The 20,174-nt window shown below is 40.0% G+C and overlaps 2 protein-coding genes, 1 long non-coding RNA gene and 1 other non-coding gene across 5 annotated transcripts in view; 3 read left to right on the top strand and 1 right to left on the bottom strand.

Moving 5' to 3' along the window:
- gigyf1b (GRB10 interacting GYF protein 1b) overlaps nucleotides 1-10,739 on the bottom strand; it is a 30,304-nt gene extending 19,565 nt beyond the window's left edge. Inside the window, exon 1 of the mRNA XM_073874208.1 lies at nucleotides 10,443-10,739. The gene's annotated coding sequence lies outside the window, so the exon portion shown is untranslated. The remainder of the gene's footprint in view (nucleotides 1-10,442) is intronic.
- LOC141369053 (uncharacterized) overlaps nucleotides 1-13,195 on the top strand; it is a 34,981-nt gene extending 21,786 nt beyond the window's left edge. The window contains exons 2-3 of the long non-coding RNA XR_012372576.1: nucleotides 12,261-12,561; nucleotides 12,675-13,195. This is a non-coding gene — a long non-coding RNA (uncharacterized lncRNA). The remainder of the gene's footprint in view (nucleotides 1-12,260; nucleotides 12,562-12,674) is intronic.
- Nucleotides 13,196-14,083: 888 nt separating this feature from the next.
- Nucleotides 14,084-19,522, top strand: epob (erythropoietin b). 2 transcript variants are annotated; one of them, XM_055208624.2, is made up of 5 exons: nucleotides 14,084-14,332; nucleotides 15,537-15,664; nucleotides 15,747-15,833; nucleotides 15,917-16,081; nucleotides 18,734-19,522. In XM_055208624.2, the coding sequence occupies exons 1-5, from the start codon at nucleotides 14,317-14,319 to the stop codon at nucleotides 18,893-18,895; spliced, it is 558 nt and encodes a 185-aa protein (XP_055064599.2). In that variant the 5' UTR covers nucleotides 14,084-14,316; the 3' UTR covers nucleotides 18,896-19,522. The 2 variants fall into 2 exon arrangements, with proteins under 2 accessions (XP_055064599.2, XP_055064598.2); XM_055208623.2 differs by lacking the exon at nucleotides 14,084-14,332 and having other exon boundaries at nucleotides 14,831-15,664.
- Nucleotides 14,894-14,975, top strand: trnal-uag (transfer RNA leucine (anticodon UAG)). Its single transcript has one exon. It is a non-coding gene; the product is annotated as a tRNA-Leu (tRNA).
- Nucleotides 19,523-20,174: the final 652 nt, after the last annotated feature.

Raw genomic sequence — 20,174 nt, 5'->3', positions numbered from 1 at the left:
CATGTTTTCTGGGTTGGTAGAAGCACTGGGGACCCGATTATAGCACTTAAACATGGAAAAAGTCTGATATTCATGGAATGTCCCCTTTAAAGTGGGTAAATATAGGTAGATATTCAAAGGAAAATGTGCAGCAGGTGGCGCTATGACTGTACATGATTATTATTATATTGACGTGTTCAGGCCGGGACCCTTAACACACGTGTGAAGTCTCGAGCAGATCGAACAATGTTTGTCTGAATTACAACAGCTTTCTGTTTCAGGGCAAAACATCACACTTTGCCAAGCCGCCACGGACACGCCCTTCAACGAAAAGTCAAGATCTTCTGAATATATCATATTAAAGTCCTTAAGATCAGTATTACCAAAAATGATGATGATTTAATTAAATATCTAAGAGCAGTAAATCACAGCGTAAAACATGTAATTTCCTGCAACCTCTAGGTGGCGCTATGATTAAAGCTGAATATTGGCATTGAAATGTGTTCAGGCCAAGACCCTTATCAAACTTGTGAAGTGTGGGGCAGATTGAACATTGTATGCCTGAGTTAGAGCCACTTCCTGTTTCATGGCGAAAATGCCGAAATTTGTCAGGCTGCCACGGACACACCCTCTAACGAAAAGTCAAGATCTCCGCAATTTAACATCGCAAAGGCCTTTAGATGACATTGACCAAATATTACGATGATAGGATTAAGTCTGTAGGAGGAGTTCGTTAAAGTACGAAGCCTGGAAATGACCAAATTTGCACAGAAATCACAGCAAAAATTCAAAATGGCCGACTTCCTGTGGGGTTTAGAGCTTAGCTTCAAGAGACTTTTTTGTAAGTCTTGGAGTGATAGATGATCCTACTAAATTTCATATCTGTATGTTTTTCGTAGTGGGGGGGCTGTTCTTTTGAAATTTTGCAGGTGGCGCTATCGAGCCATTTCTACACGCCCACTTCTGGCGCCTATGCCACATGTAAATTTTCGCCACTTCTGACGTTTGTGCAACGTTTTATGACTTTTTGGGCTTGTTTAGCCTGTCAAAAATGCGATTCATTTAGCGATACTTGGCGAGGCCGCCATGGACACGCCCTTTAATGAAAAGTCAAGGTCGTTGTTTTTTATCATCACACAAGGTCTTGAGATTACACTGGTGAAATATGATGTTGATATGGTTAAATATCTAAGAGCAGTAAATCACAGCGTAAAACATGGTATTTCCTGCTGCCTCTAGGTGGCGCTATGAGTGTTACTGAATTATGCCATGTTGATGTGTTCAGGCCTGGACCCTTATCAAACGTGTGAAGTCAGGGGCAGATTGGACATTGTATGCCTGAGTTATAACAACTTCCTGTTTCATGGTGAAACATCACACTTTGCCAGGCCGCCACGGACACGCCCTTCAACGAAAAGTCAAGATCTTCGCAATTTATCAAGGAAAAGGGCTTAACATCAGTCAGACCAAATATGATGATGATTTGATTAAATCTCTAAGAGCAGTAAATCAGAGCATAAAACATGGTATTTCCTCCTACCTCTAGGTGGCGCTATGAGTGAAGTTGAATATTGGCATTGAAATGTGTTCAGGCCAAGACCCTTATCAAACGTATGAAGCGTGGGCCAGATTGGACATTGTATGCCTTAGTTAGAGCCACTTCCTGTTTCATGGCGAAAATGCCGAAATTTGTCAGGCCGCCACGGACACACCCTCTGACGAAAAGTCAAGATCTCCGCAATTTAACATCGCAAAGGCCTTTAGATGAGATTGACCAAATATGATGATGATCGGATTAAATCTGTAGGAGGAGTTCGTTAAAGTATGAAGGCTGGAAATGACCAAATTTGCACAAAAATCAAGGCAAAAATTCAAAATGGCAGACTTCCTGTTGGGTTTAGAGCTTCGCTCCAAGAAACTTTTTTGTAGGTCTTGGGGTGATAGATGATCCTACCAAATTTCGTATCTGTACGTTTTTCGTAGTGGGGGGGCTGTTCTCTTGAAATTTTGCAGGTGGCGCTATCGAGCCATTTCTACACGCCCACTTCTGGCGCGTATGCCACATGTAAATTTTCGCCACTCCTGACATGTGTGCAAAATTTCATGAGTTTTCGAGCATGTTTCGCCCCTCAAAAATGCGATTCACTTTGGAGAAGAAGAAGAATAAATAATAATTAAAACTGCAAGCAGTGATGGAAGGGCCCTCGCACGCATGTGCACCGCCACTCTATGGCCTTAGTAAAGCAATAAACCAGGGGGATTGAAATTTCCGTGGATAAATATAGGTGGATATTCAAAGGAACTTTGAAGTGCCACTACTCCTTCATGCAGCAGGTGGTGCTATGATTGTAATTCATTGTTGTAACATTGATGTGTTGAGGCCAGGACCCTTGTCAAACGTATGATGTCTGTGACAGGTCGGACATTGCATGTCTGAGTTACAACAGCTTTCTCATGGCGAAAAATCAAACTTTGACAGGCCACAACGGACACGCCCCTTAAACGAAATGTCAAGATCCTCACAATTGATCATTGTGAAGTCCCTAAGTTCAGACTGACCAAATATGATGATGATCTGAATACATTTCAATGAGCAGTAAATCACAGTGTAAAACATGTCATTTCCTGCTTCCAGCAGGTGGCGCTATAACTTTTACTGAATATTGCCATGTTGATGTGTTCAGGACAGGACAATTATCAAACTTGTGAAGCGTGGGTCAGATTGGACATTTTAAACCTGAGTTAGAACAACTTCCTGTTTCATTGAGACACACCGACATTTGGCAAGCTGCCACGTACACACCCTCCATTGAAATGTCCAGCTCTCCGCAATTTAGCATTGCAAAGCCCTTTAGATGACACTCACCAAATATGATGATTATCTGATTAAATTTATAGGAGGAGTTTGTTAAAATACGAAGGCCAGAAATGGCAAAATTTGCACTCGAATTACAGAGAAAATTCAAAATGGCTCACTTCCTGTGGGGTTTAGAGCTTTGCTCCAAGAGACTTTTTTGTAGGTCTTGGGGTGATGCATGATCCTACCGCATTACGTATCTGTGCGATTAACGTAGCGGGGGGGCTGCTTTATTTAATTTTTGTAGGTGGCGCTATAGAGCCATTTTAACACCCCAAGTTCTGAAGCCTATATCACATGAAAATATTCGCCACTTTTGACACGTGTGCAACGTTTCATGACTTTTTGAGCTCGTTTAGGCTGTCAAAAATGGGATTCATTTAGCGATACTTTGCGAGGCCGCAACGGACACGCCCTTTAACGAAAAGTCAAGGTCGTTGCTATTTATCATCACACAAGGTCTTGAGATTAGACTGATGAAATATGATGTTGATATGGTTAAATCTCTAAGAGCAGTAAGTCACAGCATAAAAGGTGGTATTTCCTGCTGCCTCTAGGTGGTGCTATGACTGATACTGAATTATGCCATGTTGATGTGTTCAGGCCGGGACCCTTATGAAACGTGTGAAGTTGGGGGCAGATCGGACTATGTATGTCTGAATTACAACAACTTCCTGTTTCATGGTGAAACATCACACTTTGCCAGGCCGCCACGGACACGCCCTTCAACGAAAAGTCAAGATCTTTGCAATTCATAACCGCAACAGGCTTAACATCAGTCAGACCAAATATGATGATGATTTGATTAAATCTCTAAGAGCAGTAAATCACAGCGTAAAACATGGTATTTCCTCCTACCTCTAGGTGGCGCTATGAGTGAAGTTGAATATTGGCATTGAAATGTGTTCAGGCCAAGACCCTTATCAAACGTATGAAGCGTGGGGCAGATTGGACATTGTATGCCTGAGTTAGAGCCACTTCCTGTTTCATGGCGAAAATGCAGAAATTTGTCAGGCCGCCACGGACACACCCTCTGACGAAAAGTCAAGATCTCCGCAATTTAACATCGCAAAGGCCTTTAGATGAGATTGACCAAATATGACGATGATCGGATTAAATCTGTAGGAGGAGTTCGTTAAAGTATGAAGCCTGGAAATGACCAAATTTGCACAAAAATCAAGGCAAAAATTCAAAATGGCGGACTTCCTGTTGGGTTTAGAGCTTCGCTCCAAGAGACTTTTTTGTAGGTCTTGGGGTGGTAGATGATCCTGCCAAATTTCGTATCTGTTCGTTTTTCGTAGCGGGGGGGCTGTTCTCTTGAAATTTTGCAGGTGGCGCTATCGAGCCATTTCTACATGCCCACTTCTGGTGCCTATACCACATGTAAATTTTCGCCACTTCTGACATGTGTGCAAAATTTCATGAGTTTTCGAGCATGTTTCGCCCCTCAAAAATGTGATTCACTTTGGAGAAGAAGAAGAATAAATAATAATAATAATAATAATAATAATAATAATAATAATAATAATAAACCGAGCAAAAACAATAGGGTCCTCGCACCCCGGTGTGCTCGGGCCCTAATTAAAACTGCAAGCAGTGATGGAAGGGCCCTCGCACGCATGTGCACTGCCACTCTATGGCCTTAGTAAAGCAATAAACCAGGGGGATTGAAATTTCAGTGGGTAAATATAGGTGGATATTCAAAGGAACTTTGAAGTGCCACAGCTCTTTTTGTGCAGCAGGTGGCGCTATGATTGTAATTGATCGTTGTAACATTGATGTGTTGAGGCCAGGACCCTTGTCAAACGTATGATGTCTGTGACAGGTCGGACATTGCATGCCTGAGTTACAACAGCTTTCTCATGGCGAAACATCAAACTTTGACAGGCCACCACGGACACGCCCCTTTAACGAAATGTCAAGATCCTCACAATTTATCATTGTGAAGTCCCTAAGTTCAGACTGACCAAATATGATGATGATCTGAATATATTTAGATGAGCCGTAAATCACAGTGTTAAACATGTCACTTTCTGCTTCCAGCAGGTGGCCCTATAACTTTTACTGAATATTGGCATGTTGATGTGTTCAGGACAGGATACTTATCAAACTTGTGAAGCATGGGTCAGATTGGACATTTTAAATCCGAGTTAGAACAACTTCCTGTTTCTTTGAGAAACACAGAAATTTGGCAAGCTGCCACGGACACACCCAACATTGAAATGTCAAGATCTCCGCAATTTAGCATTGCAAAGCCCTTTAAATGACACACACAAAATATGATGATTATCTGATTAAATTTGTAGGACGAGTTCGTTAAAATACGAAGGCAAGAAATGGCAAAATTTGCACTCAAATTACAGAGAAAATTCAAAATGGCTGACTTCCTGTGAGGTTTAGAGCTTTGCTCCAAGAGACTTTTTTGTAGGTCTTGGGGTGATACATGATCCTACTGCATTTCGTATCTGTACGATTAACGTAGTGGGGGGGCTGCTCTATTGAATTTTTGTAGGTGGCGCTATAGAGCCATTTTAACACCCCAAGTTCTGAAGCCTATATCTCATGAAAATATTTGCCACCTTTGACACGTGTGCAACGTTTCATGACTTTTTGAGCTTATTTAGGCTGTCAAAAATGTGATTAATTTAACGATATTTTGTGAGGCCGCAACGGACACGCCCTTTAATGAAAAGTCAAGGTCGTTGCTTTTTATCATCACACAAGGTCTTGAGATTAGACTGATGAAATATGATGTTGATATGGTTAAATCTCTAATAGCAGTAAGTCACAGCATTAAACATGGCATTTCCTGCTGCCTCTAGGTGGCGCTATGACTGTTACTAAATTAAGCCATGTTGATGTGTTCAGGCTGGGACCCTAATCAAACGTGTTAAGTCGGGGGCAGATCGGACAATGTATGCCTGAATTACAAGAGCTTCCTGTTTCATGGTGCAACATCACACTTTGACAGGCCGCCACGGACACGCCCTTCAACGAAAAGTCAAGATCTTCCCAATTCATCATCGCAAAGGGCTTAAGAACAGTCTGACCAGATATGATGATGATTTGATTAAATCTCTAAGAGCAGTAAATCCCAGTGTAAAACATGGTATTTTCTACTACCTCTAGGTGGCGCTATGACTGAAGCTGAATATTGGCATTGAAATGTGTTCAGGCCAAGACCCTTATCAAACATGTGAAGCGTGGGGCTGATTGGACATTGTATGCCTGAGTTAGAACAACTTCCTGTTTCATGGCGAAAACGCTGAAATTTGTCAGGCTGCCACGGACACACCCTCCAATGAAAAGTCAAAAGCTCCGCAATTTAACATCGCAAAGGCCTTTAGATGATACTGACCAAATATGATGAGCATCAAATTAAATCTCTGGGAGGAGTTTATTAAAGTACGACGCTTGGAAATGTCAAAAAATGACAGAGAAAATTCAAAATGGCTGACTTCCTGTGGGGTTTAGAGCTTAGTTCCAAGAGACTTTTTTGTAGGTCTTGGGGTGATAGATGATCTTACTAAATTTCGTATCTATATGTTTTTCGTAGCGGGGGGGCTGTTCTCTTGAAATTTTGCAGGTGGCGCTATCGAGCCATTTCTACACGCCCACTTCTGATGACTATACCACATGTAAATTTTCACCACTTCTGACGCTTGTGCCAAATTTCATGAGTTTTCGGGCATGTTTAGGCCTTCAAAAATGCGATTCATTTCGGAAAATAATAATAATAATAAACGAAGCAAAAACAATAGGGCTTTGCACCCACGGTGCAGGCCATTCTGGCCTGCTCCTCGGTGCTCGGGCCCTAATAAACGAAGCAAAAACAATAGGGCTTTGCACCCACGGTGCAGGCCATTCTGGCCTGCTCCTCGGTGCTCGGGCCCTAATTAAAGCTGCAAGCAGCGATGGAAGGGCCCTCGCACGCATATGCACCGCTACCCTATGGCATTAGTAAAGCAGTAAACCAGGGGGGTATTAATTAAAGTGGGTAAATACAGCTGGATATTCAAAGGGAAACTGGTGTGCCACACCGCCTGTGTGCAGCAGGTGGCGCTATGATGGTACCTGATTATTGTTATATTGACGTGTTCAGGCCGGGACCCTTATCAAACGTGTGAAGTCTGAAGCAGATCGGATAATGTATGCCTGAATTACAACAGCTTCCTGTTTCATGTCAAAACATCTCACTTTGCCAGGCCGCCACGGACACGCACTTCAACGAAAAGTCAAGATCTTCGCAATTTATCACGGCAAAGGGCTTAAGATCAGTCTGACCAAATATGATGATGATTTGATTAAATCTCTAAGAGTAGTAAATCACAGCGTAAAACATGGCATTTCCTGCTACCTCTAGGTGGCGCTAGGACTGAAGCTGAATATTGGCATTGAAATGTGTTCAGGCCAAGACTCTTATCAAACATGTGAAGTGTGTGGCAGATTGGACATTGTATGCCTTAGTTAGAAGAACTTCCTGTTTCATGGCGAAAACGCTGAACTTTGTCAGGTCGCCACGGACACACCCTCCAACGAAAAGTCAAAAGCTCCGCAATCTAACATCGCAAAGGCCTTTAGATCAGATTGACCAAATATGATGACGATCTGATAAAATCTCTAGGAGGAGTTCGTTAAAGTACGAAGGCTGGAAATGACAAAATTTGCACAGAAATCACAGCGAAAAATCAAAATGGCCGACTTCCTGTGGGGTTTAGAGCTTCGCTCCAAGAGACTTTTTTGTAGGTCTTGGGGTGATACATGATCCTACCAAATTTCGTATCTGTACGTTTTTCGTAGTGGGGGGGGCTGTTCTTTTGAAATTTTGCAGGTGGCGCTATTGAGCCATGTCTACACGCCCACTTCTGGCGCCTATGCCACATGTAAATTTTCGCCACTTCTGACGTGTTTGCAAAATTTCATGAGTTTTCGAGTATGTTTAGGCCCTCAAAAATGCGATTCACTTTGGAGAAGAAACGGAATAATAATAATAATAATAATAATAATAATAAACCGAGCAAAAACAATAGGGTCCTCACACTGGTGTGCTCGGGCCCTAATTAAAACTGCAAGCAGTGATGGAAGGGCCCTCGCACGCATGTGCACCGCCACTCTATGGCCTTAGTAAAGCAATAAACCAGGGGGATTGAAATTTCCGTGGATAAATATAGGTGGATATTCAAAGGAACTTTGAAATGCCACTACTCCTTTATGCAGCAGGTGGCGCTATGATTGTAATTGATTGTTGTAACATTGATGTGTTGAGGCCAGGACCCTTGTCAAACGTATGATGTCTGTGACAGGTCGGACATTGCATGTCTGAGTTACAACAGCTTTCTCATGGCAATAAATCAAACTTTGACAGGCCACCACGGACACGCCCCTTTAACGAAATGTCAAGATCTTCACAATTTATCATTGTGAAGTCCTTAAGTTCAGATTGACCAAATATGATGATGATCTGAATACATTTCAATGAGCAGTACATCACAGTGTAAAAAATGTCATTTCCTGCTTCCAGCAGGTGGCGCTATAACTTTTACTGAATATTGCCATGTTGATGTGTTCAGGAAAGGACAATTATCAAACTTGTGAAGCGTGGGTCAGATTGGACATTTTAAACCTGAGTTAGAACAACTTCCTGTTTCATTGAGAAACACAGAAATTTGGCAAGCCGCCACGTACACACCCTCCATTGAAATGTCAAGATCTCCGCAATATAGCATTGCAAAGCCCTTTAGATGACACTCACCAAATATGATGATTATCTGATTAAATTTATAGGAGGAGTTTGTTAAAATACGAAGGCCAGAAATGGCAAAATTTGCACTCAAATTACAGAGAAAATTCAAAATGGCTGACTTCCTGTGGGGTTTAGAGCTTTGCTCCAAGAGACTTTTTTGTAGGTCTTGGGGTGATACATGATCCTACCGCATTTTGTATCTGTGCGATTAACGTAGCGGGGGGCTGCTCTATTGAATTTTTGTAGGTGGCGCTATAGAGCCATTTTAACACCCCAAGTTCTGAAGCCTATATCACATGAAAATATTCGCAACTTTTGACACGTGTGCAATGTTTCATGACTTTTTGAGCTCCTTTAGGCTGTCAAAAATGGGATTCATTTAGCGATACTTTGCGAGGCCGCAACGGACACGCCCTTTAATGAAAAGTCAAGGTCGTTGCTATTGATCATCACACAAGGTCTTGAGATTAGACTGATGAAATATGATGTTGATATGGTTAAATCTCTAAGAGCAGTAAGTCACAGCATAAAAGGTGGTATTTCCTGCTGCCTCTAGGTGGCGCTACGACTGATACTGAATTATGCCATGTTGATGTGTTCAGGCCGGGACCCTTATCAAATGTGTGAAGTCAGGGGCAGATCGGACAATGTATGTCTGAATTACAACAGTTTCCTGTTTCATGGTGAAACATCACATTTTGCCAGGCCGCCACGGACACGCCCTTCAACGAAAAGTCAAGATCTTTGCAATTTATCACCGCAACGGGCTTAACATCAGTCAGATTAAATATGATGATGATTTGATTAAATCTCTAAGAGCAGTAAATCACAGCGTAAAACATGGTATTTCCTCCTACCTCTAGATGGCGCTATGAGTGAAGTTGAATATTGGCAATGAAATGTGTTCAGGCCAAGACCCTTATCAAACGTATAAAGCGTGGGGCAGATTGGACATTGTATGCCTGAGTTAGAGCCACTTCCTGTTTCATGGCGAAAATGCCAAAATTTGTCAGGCCGCCACGGACACACCCTCTGACGAAAAGTCAAGATCTCCGCAATTTACTATCGCAAAGGCCTTTAGATGAGATTGACCAAATATGACGATGATCGGATTAAATCTGTAGGAGGAGTTCGTTAAAGTATGAAGCCTGGAAATGACCAAATTTGCACAAAAATCAAGGCAAAAATTCAAAATGGCAGACTTCCTGTTGGGTTTAGAGCTTCGCTCCAAGAGACTTTTTTGTAGGTCTTGGGGTGATAGATGATCCTACCAAATTTCGTATCTGTACGTTTTTCGTAGCGGGGGGGCTGTTCTCTTAAAATTTTGCAGGTGGCGCTATCGAGTCATTTCTACACGCCCACTTCTGGCGCCTATACCACATGTAAATTTTCGCCACTTCTGACATGTGTGCAAAATTTCATGAGTTTTCGAGCATGTTTCGCCCCTCAAAAATGCGATTCACTTTGGAGAAGAAGAAGAATAAATAATAATAATAATAATAATAATAATAATAATAATAATAATAATAATAATAAACCGAGCAAAAACAATAGGGTCCTCACACCCCGGTGTGCTCGGGCCCTAATAATAATAATAAACGGAGCAGAAACAATAGGGTCCTCACACTTGTGTGCTCGGGCCCTAATAAAGAAAAGGAGCAGTAACTTATCAATACGCTCGCGCTGCCCCCTCGCGCCTCGCTGCAGGCCTTGATTAGCAATCTACGACCCCTTTAAACACTTTAATAAATAACTGCAACTAAACGTACTGACACAGTTCGTGATTATCATCAAAATACCAATCAATGTGCATAATCCCACTGCTCATTCAAACTGTGAACTAAAAAATTAGTAAACACAAACCTCTACTCCGGGATGTGCCAAAGCGAGCCTGCTGGCCAGCTAGGCTAAACTAGCCAGCCACTGTATTCTCCAGAGTTGGATCTTGTTTAAAGAAACCGCTCCTTTTGCACGTACGTGCTCCGTGGTTGGTTTGATCACGCCTGTGTCCGACTTAAACCCTTATCGTGAATTTCAGCTGAATTTATTCTATTTATTTTGCAACTGCAACGGTCGCAATGAGTTTTCCCGTCTCGCTCGGTCGTCTTGTTGTTTGTGTTTTACAAAAATGGCTGTTGGGCGTCAACCACGTGACGAATCCTTCCAATCAAACGCGACTTCCGCTAAACCACACACACTTCTTCGTTGTAACGCGGTGAGGCGCTCACTTACAGCAGCGTCAATGCTGGCGACACTGCATGACTGTTTTTATTTACTTATTTCGTCCTGAATAGGCCAAATGGGAAATGTAGACACACATTCAAAGTGTTTCCTGCGAGTGCTGGTTTACTAAGGTTCACTTGCATGTATCGGGCTGCTTAAGTGTTTGTCGTATGCTGTGGTCACGGTGCATCAAAGTAGGAGTTTCTGCCCATGTGTTTCTCTAAATGTTCACGTATAGCTCAGTGGTAGAGCATTCTGTTAGTTAGCACAAAACGTCTTGGTTTCGTACCCGAGTCTAACTCAAGTTAAAGGGGACATTTCACAAGACTTTTTTAGGATGTCAAATAAATCTTTGGTGTCCCCAGAGTACATATGTAAAGTTTTAGCTTAAAATACCATATAGATAATTTATTATAACATGATAAAAAATACGCCGTTTTGGGTTTATCCTTTAAAATGCAAATGAGTTGATCTCTGCATTAAATTGCAGTGCCATGGTTGGATAGTGCAGATTAAGGGGCGCTATTATCCCCTTCTGACATCACAAGGGGAGCCAAATTTCAATTAACTAATTTTTCACATGCTTGCAAAGAATGGTTTACTAAAACTAAGTTACATAGCAGTAAGTGACCATAGACTTCCATAGTAGGAAAAAAAATATTGTGGAAGTATTGTGATAAATGATGAAGAAAATATTTTGATAAATGATGGTAACGCACAGTTGACGGTACCCATTAAATTCCATCATATTTTTTTATTCCTACTATGGAAGTCTATGGTCACTAACTGCTGTGTGTTTAATATCATTTCTCAAAATATCTTCTTTTGTGCTTATTAGAAAAAAGAAATTCATACAGGTTTAGAACAACACGAGGATGAGTAAATGATGACAGAATTTTCATTTTAAAGTGAACTATCCCTTTAAACATGGAAAAAGTTAGATTTTCATGAAATGTAACATGCATTTGACCCAACTATGCATTTTCGTTGCATTTGTAACACAGCAATATTTTATATCTTCCACAAGAGGACTGAACAGTTTTACTGACTAAAGTCATCTAGGGCCTCAGGGGTTTAGCTCCATTACCCTTTTCATACAACTAATCTTTTCTCACATGGTGTGGATGTTTGTGACAATTTACGTGAATACAATAAAAAAATGACCACTTAATCTTCTCTTTGAATAGGCAGTCTGTCAATATCCAGGAGCAACAACTTTGTTGTTTTTAAAGGTGCACATGATGAAAATAATGCTTCTCATAACTTTAATGCTTCTCATACATACACTGTCTATAGACTGTATCCAAGATAGCTTAAATCTGCTTTTGTATGTTTAAGAGTGTGTCGTATGCAATTATATGGCTATGTGATAGCTGGTATATTATCATATATTATCAACTGAATTAGGAGAAGTGAATATATCCCCAGTCTTTCTTTCTTTATCGTCTGCTGACACAGGATACGCACATCATACTCCTTCTAACTGAGAAACACTTGAAGCTGTCAAGAAGGTCCCATGGGAACTTCTGACAGAATTGCATCTCTTCATTATGCCTGTGGCTCTTGCCTTCACAACAATATGGCTCAATGTATGCTGCGGGACAGCACTTGTGGTTGAAGACTTCAACCATGTTGACAGATGCAAGGACTCACTGTACATGGACACCCCACCCCGTGGCGTTAAATGATGATTTGCCAGCACTGCCCTGACAACCCTGCATGGATCTGAAAACGAATCACCGGGTGGATAAAAGCCAAGGTCATTAGTTCAGTTGGTGATAAAACTGATTGCTGGAATTAAGTTGCTTTGGATAAAACGGTCTGCTAATTGCATAAATGTAACAATGTCATGACCTTCTTTCCATTATGCAGAACTGGATGGTAATGGAAACGTGATGTATTTTCCAACTACCTGCACAAGAAGTTCGAGGATAGCCAGGTGGTTTTGGGAGACTACCCTTATGTGGTGCTTTACCAGAGAAGCCATCTGATCCCAGACCGGATCGAATCAAGGCAGTACCTATACACACTCGAGTTCAACTTTGAATCATGGCATGAACATGAAGTGCACACCCATACATATGCTGAAGAGCAATAAATGTATGTGGAAGCAGCATAAACAGGTTTTGTAAGCTATGAAATAGCTATTAAAGAAAAGTCTCACATCATGATAATGTTTTATAGCCTATACGAGCCTTTAACGACTGACCACTAATTTGAAAGATAATACCACAAGTTAGATTAGCATGCTACAGGGAGATTTCCTTTATTGCACGAGACCATAATCTAATCGGAGGCAGACATAAATGAGGATGGATATGCAAATTCGGTGAAGCTAATAAGCTTTAGTGGAATAGATGAACTCTCTCTCTCTCTCTCACTCACTCACTCACTCACTCATATTTGTCTGTCCCCTATAATTTATGTTGATTGTCTTTTTTTAACATAATTAGGTGTTATAATTTTTATTATTTAAATGCATTGTAAATCGTAGTGTAAAGTGCCCCAGTTTGTCAATGTTTAGAGCATTGCTGTGCATAGTTCAGGGTTCATGTAGTTTTTTATAGATTAAAAGCAAACTTTTAAAGGTGCAGTGTGTAAATTTTAGCAGCATCTAGTGGTGAGGTTGCGAAGTGCAACCAACGGCTCAGTCCACTGCTCACCCCTCGCTTTTGAAACGCATAGAGAAGCTACAGTAGCCGCCACCGGAAACACGTGTCATCAACGGAGACAACTTAGTAAAAAAGTTTGTCCGTTAAGGGCTTCTGTAGAAACATGGTGGCACAAAATGGCGACCTACATGTGTATGCAGATAAAAAGGTCTCATTCTAAGGTAATAAAAACATAATGGTTCATTATAAAAAGGTCTTTATACACCCCAATAATATAGTTTTGTATATTATTTTGCATTTCTGTCAAGAGATCCGTTTAAAAATTACACACTGCACCTTTAATGTATTAAAAATAATGCTCAAATCGTGTTTAAACGAAATAAATTGTCGTTAAATGTGTGGTACACTTGAAGAGCTACACTTTTGTCAGGCCTTCACATAAGGCGGCTGTTATTTAATAGTTGTACACTAGATGGTGCTGTTGTCAAACTCATTATTTTAAAATCAAAATCACTGACAGATCTCTTCATTCCTTTAGGCTTATTTTGAATAATATTAATAATAATAATAATAATAATAATAGTTTTTGTAATTACAAACATCAGAATTATTTAACAATATTAATTTATTCTTTTTTATCTTTTATACAGTACCCTAATATAAACGCTTCAGGTGAAGTTTAAATAGTCAGCCCCCAAACAAACGTGAGCGCCCTGTCGTCACACGACCGAGCAAACCAAGATGAGACAGCGCGAGCTATCAGACTCACATCGTCACGTAAAAGTCAACGTGCGCTATGCGTTGAGTTGAAAGTTGCGCAATCTCAAAGGAGGATTAAAGACGCTTGAGACTAATATTGCAGGATTTAACTGCATTATGCATCGTAAAAATGCACTTTGCGGATGCAAACATTTTCAGGTAAGTTCCACCTGGAGCATAACGATAAACATATAATTTTCACAGACGTCTGTGCCATAGTAACTAGGCTACGGTTGCATGATGTACTGTATCATAATCCTAATGATGGATGCGTATATGCATGACATAAAGCTGAAGCGTAAATAATAGATCACGTGTATTTTGGTTTTGGTCGTTCTTATAAACTGTTATAAAGTTTTGCATTAACAGTGAGAGAGTTTTAGAGAGCGTGCTGCACATGAATGCTTATAAGAAACTACTGTATAATATTACAGGTTCAGTGGCATTGCAAAGACAGAATAAATTATCATAATTTAGAAATGTAGACAGATGAAATATACAAATGAAATGAAATCATAGGCAATGAATGCGGCGCCCTTGCTCGGTGTGTGAAATAAACTCAAATGAAACTTATTATAATTTATTTTATTATTTATTAGTAATTCAGATATCAGACATATTTCTTATTTAATAAATAAATTAATACTGTAAACAGCAGCAGTCCAGAAATAATGACGAGTGTATGTGGACGTAATGACGTATGTTCAGCGAGCGCGTGTGGGTAGCGTGGCCGAGCGGTCTAAGGCGCTGGATTTAGGCTCCAGTCTCTCTGGAGGCGTGGGTTCGAATCCCACCGCTGCCAAACCTTTACCATTTAAATACAGTGAAAAGTCATCGTTATATTAGTAGTATGAATATGTAGACTATTTTTGTCCTGCCAAAATAATGAATAATCTCAATTGAACTCAAATGGGCGTGTTTTGTGTAAGTGTATTACCCACAATCATCTATAGAATTTATGATGTGAAATCAAGGTGGTATATCCTAAAATGATCTGCCGGCGTACTCAAAAGTTTATATCATCCCGTCCCTGGAGCAGTACATGTTTCAACAACTGGCTTTACATATCAGAGGTATGCGGATTCAGTTCCTGGAGGGATAACGGGAAATATTTTCAGGTCCTGGGATAAGGTGGGGTTCCTCTACGGTATATGGGTATGGGGGAGGGAGGCACACCCATTAAAATGTCTCCGGACAGCCATGGGTTCTGCACTATCACCTTTGTGTTTTCAAGCAAGACCTAAAAAGTCGCTTTGGGTATTGGTCCGCTAAATTGAATATCACATTTTTATACAAGCTAAACCATGAGAGGAGATGAAAACAAGAGACAGAGTTTTTCCATACAACGATTGTCTCTTTTCAGATCTGGTGTCAGTTTTAATGGTGTTCTTGTGGCTGGCCGGAGACCCCGTATCGCCCCTTAGTCCTATCTGTGACCTGCGTGTTCTGGACCACTTTGTTGGAGAAGCTCGGGACTCTGAGGTCATCATGGTGAGGTCACAAATCTCTTAATGCAATCCAGTTACATTATTCTCACATTATACATTATACTCTTTCTGTTTCTTCTTCCCAGCGAGGTTGCAGAGGGGGCTGTGGTGTGACGAAATCCTACTTTGTTCCCTTGACTAGCGTCAACTTTGCTGTTTGGGAACAAACAGATGTGAGTCACGATGTACCGTGTGTAAAGTTACTGTGCAAATACAGTAGTAGAAGCATTTCTTCTGATTTATTGCGTGTGATCAGGTTCAGGGGCAGGCTGAAGAAGTGCAGACTGGGCTATCATTGCTTGTCCGGGCTCTGGGTGCAGCGAGAAGCACAGTGAGCAGCTCACCTCTGGCCAGCACGCTGGATAACAACATCAGTAACATGCACAGCCTTGGCCAGATCCTGCACAGTCTACACTTAGAGGTATATTAACTACTGGGTTCTCCTGAAATATGCCTTTGATGGTATTTGGAAGTGTCTCCAATTGGAAAATTATTTTTAAAAGTGCAAAAAAGCCTTTTGAGTTTAAATGAATTATAATTATGAAGTGAAAATATGCCTTCAATAAGATACAGTGAATGCATGTTTCATAGACATTAACAGCCAGCTTTTGGCTTTCTAGGTAATCGTGCAAGTTTGCAGGTTCACTAAGTTTGCCTTTCAAGTTTGGCCTCTCTCACTCTGTCTGCAACAGTCAGTGTGGCGGCATGTTTCTAGGAAGCGTGATTTTTTCCTAATGTAGTTCAGTGACTGTCAGGTGAAGCGCGGTGCTGTTCTGTGTTGGCACGTGTCTGTTTGCTTGCATGCATGTCATAATAGCTGTGTCGGTGAATGTTGCAATGCTTGATATTTTGGGACCTTCTAGGATACAGGATATTTTAACCTACTTTTGAAGTTCAGTCATGCGCAGGGCATGACGTGGACTGGGGATCACACCAGTGTGATAAGATAGTAATGTTATATGCAAATTTCTTCCATGTGCTATATTACAACACCATTTCAAATACAGTATATGGCCTAAAGCCTTAAAGCCTTTTGGGACGGTTTCCCAGACAGGGTTTATTCTAGTTCTATTCTAGTCTAGTTTATTCTAGTCCAGAATAAAATGCATGTTTGAGCTCCCTTAATTTGAAAACAACATTAGGGCTGTCAAAAGATGATTCGCGATTAATCACATAAAAAAGTTTGTGTTTGCATAATATATGTGTGTATACTGTGTGTATATATTATGTATTTATAATTCACACATACATGTATGAATTTAAGAAAAAAATTATTTATGTATTTTTTTATTGATATTTATAATATAAAATATATCAATAAATTAAGAGTTTCGTTGCAAAAAAAGATAACTCAGTTTTTTTATTTTTTCAGAAATCTCGTTTTTTGGTTGTGCATTCCAATTAATTTAAATTCAACTGCAGTTGGTTTGTTTTGATTTAAACCTTCATAACTTAAAAAAATACAGCTAAGTAGCACCATAAAACTAAATAATAACTTGATAACATAATAATAAACATGTTTTGACAAAAATGTTAAAAAAAACAATTTATCTTGTTTTGCAACGAAACTCTTCATATATATAAATATACATGTAAATGTTTCTTAAATGCAAACATTAATGTGTGTATTTATATATACATAAAATAGTTACACACAGTGCACACACATATGCTGCGTCCGAAACCGCCTACTTCATACTATATAGTAGGCGAAAAGCAGTAGGCGAGGCGAGTAGTATGTCCGAATACATAGTATTTGAAAAACAGTATGCGAAAAGTACCCGGATGACCTACTACTTCCGGTTAGATTTTGCTGTGTGCATACGATGGACACTTCACTATCCCATGATGCCCGGGAGAGGAGTTATCCAATGAAGAAGTAGAGCCATGCGGCTGTTTTCGCGCTGGAATGACTTGACGTGATGACAATGTATGTCACGTGATGTAGCAACATGGCGGATGTAGTACGTCCAAATCTCATTCATACTACCAGGATTCATACTATACAGTACCTACTGTTTTAACGCCAAGTAAGTAGGTACTTCATCTAATTCAGTACCTACTATATGCGGTTTCGGACGCAGCCATAAATTATGCAAAAAACTTTTATTTTGTATTTGATTAATCGCAATTTTTCTTCTTAAAGGCTCTAATTAACATATATCAGTGTCATTGTTTTGTAACAAGAAATGTTTTTTGCAAGGTATGTTTGTAAAAACTACTTAAAGGGATAGTTCACCCAAAAATTAAAATTGAGTAATTTTCTCATCCTCATGTTGTATTAAATCTGTATGAATTTCTTTTTTCTGATGAACACAAAAGCAGATATTTTGATAAATGATTGCAAGGACACAGCTGATTGTAACCATTGACTTTCATAGTAGGAAAAACAAATATGATGGAAGTGTTGTGATAAATGATGATGAAGATTTTTGATAAACGATGGTAAGCGCACAATTGATGGTACTCATTGAATTCCAATGTTATATGTTTTTCGTATTCGTAATTTGTTTTTCCTACTATGGAAGTCAATGGGTACAATCAGCTGCATGCTTACCATCATTTATCAAAATATCTGCTATTGTGTTCACCAAAATAAATACTGGTTAAGAACAACATGAGGATGAAAAAATTATGATTGAATTTTCATTTTTGGGTGAACTATCCCTTTAAACGTCCCACAGGGTTCCCATGACCTCCAATGATTTCAAGTGAGACTACAATCTAAACAGCCGTTTATTGGCATTCATTGCTTATTCATTTAAGCTAATTTTTTATAAACTCACAGTGCACACTACATTATAAGTCTCACAACATCTCGGACAGGTCATGAAAATTATTTTTTTTAATCCGTGATATTCAGGAAATTTGACATTTTGACACCCTGGTCCTAATATAACTAAGGCATATTCCTGGATTAATCTAAACCCTGTCTAGGAAACCGCACCTATATTAACTACTGTATACAAACCTGATTGTCCTCTGCAGGGCCTGAAGCAATTAACCATAACTATCCGACTTACAAATTAGTTTCTAACTAAGCTTTACCACCGTTTTGTTTCCACAAATCCAGGGCAAGTCCGCGGCTCTTCCGGACGCTTCGTCTCCTGCAGGCATCCAGACGCAGGAGGTCTCGACCCTCCCAGAACTTCTGCAGGTGCAGAGCAGTTTCCTGCGAGGCAAAGTCCGACTCTTGCTCTCAGCTGCACCCGCCTGCCAAAAGCAAAACGGCTGAGATGAACTCCGAGGACCTCATAAACTGTTTACGACTGCCGCGAAGTCACGTATACACACCAACTTGCCCGGACAAACTCGCTTGATTGCGAGGCGTTCTTCAAAAAAACACTACCAAATCGTAAATCTAAAGTGTTCCTGTAGCTCAACTAGGAGAGCTGGGGTCATTGTTTTGATTCCCGGCGAATGCACTGTAAGTCATTTAGGAAAACAAGTCCTCTGGATGTTGTCTAGCTCTGCATTTAAAGCATGCTGTCAGGTATTAAGCGCAGCAGAGCTGGTGTGCACAGAGAATGTGTGAAGCAAAACCGCATTGACACCCTGACCTGCCCGACGAGCCCAACATGGCATGCGAATGTGTGGAGGAACACATCTGAGACCACAGGCGGGTTGACTGTTAGCACAGAGGCTCACTGCAGTATGCCGAACAGCTTGTCTGGTTGTTTCCAGCCACCTGGACTCTAATACATCCGAGACATGTCTGTGGTTAGATTTTATTTATTTATCTTTGTATATATATGCATTTGTTTTTGTATAAATCTGTCATTTGTGCTGCTATATTATAATAATGTTTTCATTTTTGTTAAATATTCAGTTCAATAATCAGAAATAAATCACTTTATATGTATGGCTGCTGTTTTTATGTTCACCTTAAAAGTATTGGAGTTACCGTAGAAGGTTTGCATGTGAATTTGTGTTGTAGTATAAGAATATTCTCTCTTATTGAAATATATATGTTTTGCTGCAGGGTCAGATGTCTATTTATGGTTCAACAGGGTTTGCTTAACCACTGGATCTCAACCCTTTTCACTTCAAGACCCCCTATAATATTTGCATGCCCCCACTCAGTCTATTTTCTAGCCAATAGAGATGTTTTAGACTAGACAGATATATATATATTTATTTATTACAAAAATAACCAAACAATAAGAAATATATTGGCCTCTGAACCCTGGTTGAGAACCACTGTCCTAAACTGCTCACAAAACTGTGGGCTCTTTAATGAAATTTGGTGCCATCTGGAGGACAAATGAGGAAGTGCAAATGAATAAAAATCTCATTGGACTGGATAAAAAGTTTACTAATAAAACAGAAATAATAAATAAATAGTCCATATTATTTCTGGGTTTGATAGATGGACAATTTTAAAGGAAAACACCACCGTTTTTCAATATTTTACTATGTTTTTACCTCAACTTAGATGAATTAATACATATCTTTTTTTCAATGCGTGCACTTAATCTTTGCACAGCGTGTCGTGAATGTGTTAGCATTTAGCT

Source organism: Misgurnus anguillicaudatus, chromosome 12 (assembly GCF_027580225.2).
Source record: "Misgurnus anguillicaudatus chromosome 12, ASM2758022v2, whole genome shotgun sequence".
NCBI lineage: Eukaryota > Metazoa > Chordata > Actinopteri > Cypriniformes > Cobitidae > Misgurnus > Misgurnus anguillicaudatus.
Note: the sequence above shows the minus strand (reverse complement) of the source record. Positions and strands in the feature narration are given on the sequence as shown.

Excerpts from the sequence above, each read along its gene's own strand:
- epob (XM_055208623.2), top strand. The coding sequence starts at position 15,488 with ATGAAAACAAGAGACAGAGTTTTTCCATACAACGATTGTCTCTTTTCA. Across the intron at positions 15,665-15,746 it reads GGGACTCTGAGGTCATCATG|CGAGGTTGCAGAGGGGGCTG; the intron begins GTGAGGTCACAA and ends TCTTCTTCCCAG. Across the intron at positions 15,834-15,916 it reads CTGTTTGGGAACAAACAGAT|GTTCAGGGGCAGGCTGAAGA; the intron begins GTGAGTCACGAT and ends GCGTGTGATCAG.